Here is a 7,322-nt window from a genome sequence, read left to right on the forward strand (position 1 = left end):
CTCAAATGCTTGTCCCTATAGGCTCTTCCATTCATTATGAATCAGACTTTAACATCTCTGATTATCATGTGAGTGTTCACATATTGCACTGCACATTCACAGTGTACTCAATGATCACAAAATCCTCTTGATTCATGATTCATAAGCAGGAAATTGCTAATGGAAAATTAAATGACAAAAAAGAGGCATTAATCAAAACTGACCCTACTTCTTTAATACAAGTTTCTGGATTTATTCCACATGATTTCTTTTGTAATGTCTTTGTAAACTTTCAGCAAAACGGATGGTCTTGGTCAGACCCTTCAATTCCTTTTTAAATTAAGGTCACACTCTAAAAAATGCTGGGTTAAATTCAACCCAGTGCTGGGTAAAATAGGGACAAACCCAGCAATTGGGCTGTTTTGACCCAGCGGTTGGGTTAAGTGTTTAACCCAACCTTCTGGGCAGTAACCCAACCGCTGGGTCAAAACACCAGCACTGGGTTGTATTTAACCCAGCATTTTTTAGAGTGCACCAACATCTCCACCTTTCAGAGACTCTTCTCACAATCCATTTAGTTCCTGATGGATAAAATTAACTCCCGTCCTTTATTTCACACCAAATATCCTGTTTTACTCCCAAAACATCACATTGCAGGAGCAAAATGAGTTGCAAATGCCACTTCATGTACACTCTTAAAATAAAGGTGCTTCACGATGCCATAGAAGACCCTTTTTGTCTAAATGGCTCCATAAAGTTTTCTGTTTCACAAAAGGTTCTTTACTGTTATTTACATTTTGTGGGCCATTTAGAGCTTAAATAGCACTTAGTGTTTTCAGCCTTTCTGAAGCCATGAGTGGCATCATAGCACGACGCTCGCTGTGGCGCAGTGGTTGGCCGGTATACCGATGCGACGGTGGCAGGTGAACATCTTGCGCAGCTCGGCGCAGAAACGGTCGTGAAGCCAGGCGTACAGGAACGGGTTGCAGCAGGACGAGCTCATAGCGCACAGATGACACAACAGCTGGATCAGCAGGAAATGGCGCTTGTTGATGAGGCGGATGTCGATGTCGCGCAGGACGTTGAACACGTGGATGGGCAGCCAGCAGACTCCGAACGCCGCCACCACTAGAGACACCAGCCTGAAGATCTTCCGCTTGCGCGCCCGCTGGGCCTCGGCCTGGTCGCGCGTTCGGTGTCCGGGGGCCACGCAGTTGCGGAGTTTGACGGAGATGCAGAGGTAAGAGACGCAGACTGCGGATAAAGGCAGGATGTAGGTCAGTAGCAGCGTGCTGTAGGCGTACACCAGTCGCTGGGTCTCCTGGCCCAACCAGAACTCCTCGCAGATGGTTAGACCCTCGTCTCTAAACTCCACATGATACGTGTGGGCCACAGCGGGGGCGACCAGCACACACGACAGCAGCCAGATCCCAGACAGCACATAAGCGCAGGCAGCCATTGAGATTCGCTTCTTTAAAGGGTGCACTGTAGCGTAGTACCTGTTACAACGCACAAAGATTTAGGCATTGTTATATATATTATATTTGAGTGTTTACTATTGTGCTTTTGCATTATCAACGCACCTTTTTCCTGTTTAACACTGTAAAGCTGCTTTGACACAATCTGTATTGTAGCCTATAAAGTGCTATATATAAAGGTGTCTTGACTCACTCGACATTATTATATTATATTATATATTACCCCAAACTAAATAACAACGAAACACATTATATTTTGTATAAAGAAAATTTGCCTATATTTTTTACCATTATATATTTACCATAACACATTTAATAATTATTAGGCTACTGTATTTCATCTAGACATTTTAATACATTATATATATATATTTTTTAATTCTCATTAATAGAATAATTTGGAAATAATTCTCAATTTCTACATTAAAATATTTTACTTCTCAACAGAATCAATAGTTATATTTCTACTGTAGCAAAAAAAAACAGTATTTTTTCTTTCAAACATTACCCCAAAATTAAATCAAATAATAATAAACATTATATTTTGTATTAAGAAAATGAAGCCTGTTTTTTTAGAACTATTAGTATTTTTTAGAACTATTAATGTTTTTTGTACCATTAAGCACTTTTACCCACAAATTTTATTACTGTAGTTCATCTAGACATTTTACTTTTGAGTTTTTGTTTTTTAAATTTCTTATTCTCATTAATAGAATAAAGCATACACAATTCTCATTTACTCATTTATATTAAAATATAATTTTAATCCTCAGAATTAATATTATTATATTTGACTATAGTAAAAACTGCAGTAATGCATTTTCAAATTATGTTCCTTTTCAAAAAATTTCAAATTTTACCCCAAAAACATTTAACCATATTTAACCATTAAACACTTTTCCCCTCCTTATTACTGTAATTCATACTGTAATACTGGACATTTTACTTATTATTACTCCCACTAATAAAATATTATTATATTATTTTCACTAACAGAATAATGCATAATAATTCTCATTATTTACTCATTTATATTAAAACCATGTTAATTCTCAGAATCAATTTAATTGTATTTTTACTATAGTAAAAGAAATGCAGTAATACAGTGTTTTTATTTATTTAAATCAACATTAATTCAATACAAATTTAAAGGGGTCATATGATGCGATTTCAATTTTTCCTTTCTCTTTGGAGTGTTACAAGCTCTTGGTGCATAAAGAAGATCTGTAAAGTTGCAAAGACTAAAGTCTCAAATCCAAAGAGATATTCTTTATAAAAGTTAAGAGTCAGCCACGCCTACCTAAGGGTCAATTGCGACTTTGCTATGACAATCTGGCACTTCTGAATCAGCAACTGTATGTATGTTTTGTTACTAGTTTAAGTATTTGCTATTGACTGTTCAAATGCGGAGTTTTGCGCATAGAGGACCTACAATAATGTACAGTATTTGAAAAATAATGTGTTTTTTGAACATTAAAGCACGTCAACATATTCTGTTACACCAAATACACAAAATAATGATCTTTAAAATAGCATCATATGACCCCTTTAAAAATAAAATTTAAACAACATTTAAAAATTCATATTATTACATCATTATTTATTATTTATAGTACAAATAAATTGAATATTGGTAATGAGAATCACAATGCAAAACTACAATAAAACACATTTTTCTACAGTAAAACACAATTATTTCTTTCTATATGGGATTTATGGGGTGAAATATGACGCTGACATGTCCTTAACAGATTTTATGAGTAAAGAAAGCAAGAAACAGTTTTAATTTGGTCAACAAACATCAAAACAGCTGAAAAGAGCATGGATAGTGACCCTCCTCTCAAACTGCAGTCCTCACTTCCTAAGCCAAACCTCTAATGATCTCCAAAGTCCTTCAGCATAAAAAAGATGAAACCCTTTTCAAAAGAACCATCATTCTGTGCACATCCTTTGGACACCCTTTCATCTCAAGTGATCTGACCCACTTCAACCACACTTAGCTTTGATATCTGCGTCTCGTAACAGCGTGAACCATTAGCGAGATCATTAGAAGGTCAGGTGCTTGCACTCACCTGTCAACCGCGATAGCCGTGAGAGTGAAAACGGACACGTATACAGTGACGGGCTGGATCAGGAACACCAGGTAGCACATGAAGCGGCCGAACGTCCACCCGTGAGGGCTGAAGGCATAGGCCAGCGTGAAGGGGACGCAGGTCACACACATCAGCATGTCTGAGAAGGCCAGGTTGCCGATGAAGAAGTTGGTGACGTTGTGCATCTTCCTCGAGCGGCAGATGACGTAGATCAGAAGGTAGTTGCCAAAGACGCCCACCAGCACCACAAGAACGTAACAGGGGATGATAAGCGGCTTGAAGGTCTGCAGCAGGGCGACGTCTGCAAAGGGATAGTTGTGAGGGGCCGTGGCGTTTTGGACCACCGTCACCTCGTACACTTGGCTTCCAGGAGGCTCTTCAACATCTTGCCAGCCAGAGCCCTCCATCCTTTGATCACAGCGCTCCTGTCTCCCCCTGCTGGACGAAAAACACAAAGGTCATCGCTGGTTGATGTGGGATATTCAGTGTAGGTTTTCAGCTTCGTAAACTTTCACATTTGTTCTCGCTCAGTCTTGAATACTTTGTTACATAACTGCTCAGTTGTTATTTAAAATGCTTTAATGTAACTATATGAAAGTGACCTCAGAAAATGAAGGTCTTAAAATAGCTTTTTGATCACTTTTTCCAAGCATTTTAAAACACAGCACACTTTGCCTGCAGTGATGCATTTTTCCAAAGAGCCTGTGTACTTTCACTGTCAAACAATAATTATGAATGTCAAAGCTTAAACGCTGCTTAAATTCAAACGTTTCATGTAATTTGTGCAAATACAAAAAGACTTACCGGTAAATGCCAGTCATTTGATGAATTGGCATTAGGCTATATTCTCTGGTCTTTGCAAAAGCAAAGCTTTGCAGTTTCATAAAATGCTCCATTTCAAACAGAAGTTGCATATGGAAGTTGCACTGTGAAATTTAGGATTAGAAGCGACTGTATTTTTGGGTGCTGAAATATCCATTTCTACATTAATGTACTTTCACCGTCAAACAAGAATGAAAAATGTCAAATGTTAGCAGATAAGTGCTGCTTAAATTCAAACATTGCACTCATGTAATTTTATGACATTTAAATGCCAGTCATTTGATGAATTGGCATTATATTCTCTTGCTGAGTTCAGGTTTGCAAAAGTAAAACGTTGCAATTTCATAAAATGCCCCCTTTCAAACATTGCATGGTAAGAAGTATGAAATAACTACAGTATAGAGGTTACACTATTCCTCAATAGAAACTACTGAATTCAATATGTTTGCCTGCTTAAAAATTAATCAATAAAATATTGATAAGCAGTTGACATTGAATTTATTTATAAAGTGTTTTAAACGGCATTTTCTTATTCTTTTAATATTCATTTGCAAGCAGGTTTTAAGATCTTTTAAATTGGGAGGTATTGAATACCTGTACTTGTAAAAATGAATATATTTCATACATCTGGAGTTCATTAACATCTCTAAAGACTAAACCAAGTTTGTAATGTCATCATATTCATAAGGGCAGCATCTTATCACATATAATCTGCTAATGGGGTCAGTAGATAAAAGTCCTTTGACTAAATATAAATTATACATCAGAATAAAGGTCATGGCGCCTTACCTATATGGTCTGAAAAGGAATTAGTCCCAGACAAGATAATTATGTTCTTTGTGGAAGTCTGCAGCACCATAAATAAACCAATTCATTCTCTATAAGTGTTAATTACATCTGGAAGGGTAGAATATAATAATGATAATGGAAAATTATCCTCCATTCAGAAATAAAGCTTCCTGTCTTCGGTTACACCCTTATAGAGCTTCCCAAATGACCTCTCAAGACTCCGAAAAGGTAAGCTGTCACTGAGGCGTTACCCTGAGGTACGAAAGCTAAATGACTACATATTTGTAGCCTACCTTATTAAATGGTACATATTAATACTTTAAAAGTACATATTAGTACTTTTACAAATCAGGTACCACCAAAATGAAGAAACTAAGGTATGAAATATTTTTGATAAAAGATTTAATCATTATAGAGCTCATTAACAGCACACACAAGCTGCAAAATTAAACAGATGACTAGCTTTCTTCACCCTTGACAGCCTGTAGCCTAAATGCAGAACTCTCTAATAAATGCCTGCTGTTATAGCCTATCTGTTGACTGCACAAATAAGAAAAATCGATGCACAGTACAATTACCAGTAAAAAAGATATTTACTTTAGAATGTAAAAATATGACATTACCTAAGATAAAGAGATAGCCTACTCCTGCTTCTGAGTGGTGTGTGATGCACGTTCTCTCCGGTGCGGTGCGCAGAGTGTCTCCAAACGGCGCGTCGGCTCCGGCTTCAACAAGCAAACCACATAAATCAGCGAGAGACTGAACGTGCTGCAGTAACAAGTGTTTCACAACTGTCGCTCGCTTACTCATGCAGACTAAAGCTCAACTTCTGTCACCATGAGTCAGTAAGGCTCGAACCCCCTCAAAAGAGGTTAAAAAAAAGAAGGGGGAAAAAATAAATTATTTTATCTATCTATCTATCTATCTATCTATCTATCCACACACTTATTAAACAACGTTTCACTATTCACAAAAGTTTACAAATTAGTCAGAGAACGTTTCGCTCGCTAGCGATTAGCGAAGTCTCGTTGGTCTGAGGAAGTAGCCGTAACAGCAGTTCATTTGTTCGCTGTCTATGGACGGCACATCTACAAAATGACTTAATAAATTGTGAATGTACACATCATAAATAGGCCTATGTCATAAATACGTCTGAAAAACGGTTTACGTAACGTAACTCCGCTATGCCAGTGCGGTTGCGCGAGAACCTCGATCATCTGAGAGATACAGATTTGATTAGAAGAATTTAGTTTTTTTTTTTTTTAATTAGTAGTATATAATATATTCGTTCATCGAGGCCTCACACTCCATCCCAGTAGGGGGCGGAAATGCACCTTAAGCTGGTTTGCCAACCGCCATTAAACACAAAAGAAGAAGAAGAAGAGACCCTCGATCACCCTCAACTGAAAATTACTGACAGACATAGGCTATAAAACGTCGACCCAAATTAAAGTCACAATTCGCTTTCAGTTTTAAATAGCTTGCTAAGTGGAGTTTCAACAGCAAGGCAAGATATAATTTTTGAAGTGATGCAGAGTCTATTTAGAATAAGACAATCTGGTCTTATGGTAAATTTCCTGTGGGTACCATCACATATGGGTGTGGAAGGAAACGAGGAGGCAGACCATCTGGCTAAACAGGCTCTGAAACATGCACAAATTGACATTAAAGTGTCAATGAGTAAAGCAGAAGTAAAAGGGTTAATTGCAAATGAAATAAGAAAGAAATGGCAGAAGGAGTGGGATAGTGGAACAAAAGGTAGACACTTTCATCATGTTCAAGAGAAAGTAGGTCAAGAAAGAAGAAAGTTTGGCAACAGGAAAGAAGACGTTTTAATGTCAAGAATGCGTATTGGACATTGTTCGTTAAATCAGTGTCTGTATAGAATGGGGAAGCATGAAACTGGAAATTGTGACAAATGTGGTCATGCAGAATCAGTAGAACATGTACTTATAGAGTGTGATGCATATGAAGGAGCAAGATTTCAACTAATTCAAGCTTTAGGATCATTCGGAATAAATAATTTGTCTGTTCCACACTCCGGAGCAGAAGGTGGCGGTAATGCACCTAATTACGCTGGTTGCCAGCCGCCGTTAAAAGCCAAGAAGAAGAAGAAGAAGAAGAAGTCACAATTCGTACATGGTAGGCTGTCTCTGTCTGC

The 7,322-nt window shown here is 37.6% G+C and overlaps 1 protein-coding gene across 1 annotated transcript; it reads right to left on the bottom strand.

The window, feature by feature from the left end:
* Positions 1–841: 841 nt before the first annotated feature.
* On the bottom strand, positions 842–5,832 carry LOC107758612 (prolactin-releasing peptide receptor-like). The gene is made up of 3 exons (XM_016576382.1): positions 5,785–5,832; positions 3,530–3,988; positions 842–1,478 (listed from the first exon to the last, which is right to left on the bottom strand). Exons 2-3 carry the CDS (start codon positions 3,955–3,957, stop codon positions 842–844), a joined length of 1,065 nt encoding a protein of 354 aa, XP_016431868.1. The 5' UTR covers positions 3,958–3,988; positions 5,785–5,832.
* Positions 5,833–7,322: the final 1,490 nt, after the last annotated feature.

This window comes from Sinocyclocheilus rhinocerous, unplaced genomic scaffold, assembly GCF_001515625.1.
Source record: "Sinocyclocheilus rhinocerous isolate Xijiao unplaced genomic scaffold, SAMN03320098_v1.1 scaffold623, whole genome shotgun sequence".
Taxonomy (NCBI): Eukaryota; Metazoa; Chordata; class Actinopteri; order Cypriniformes; family Cyprinidae; genus Sinocyclocheilus; species Sinocyclocheilus rhinocerous.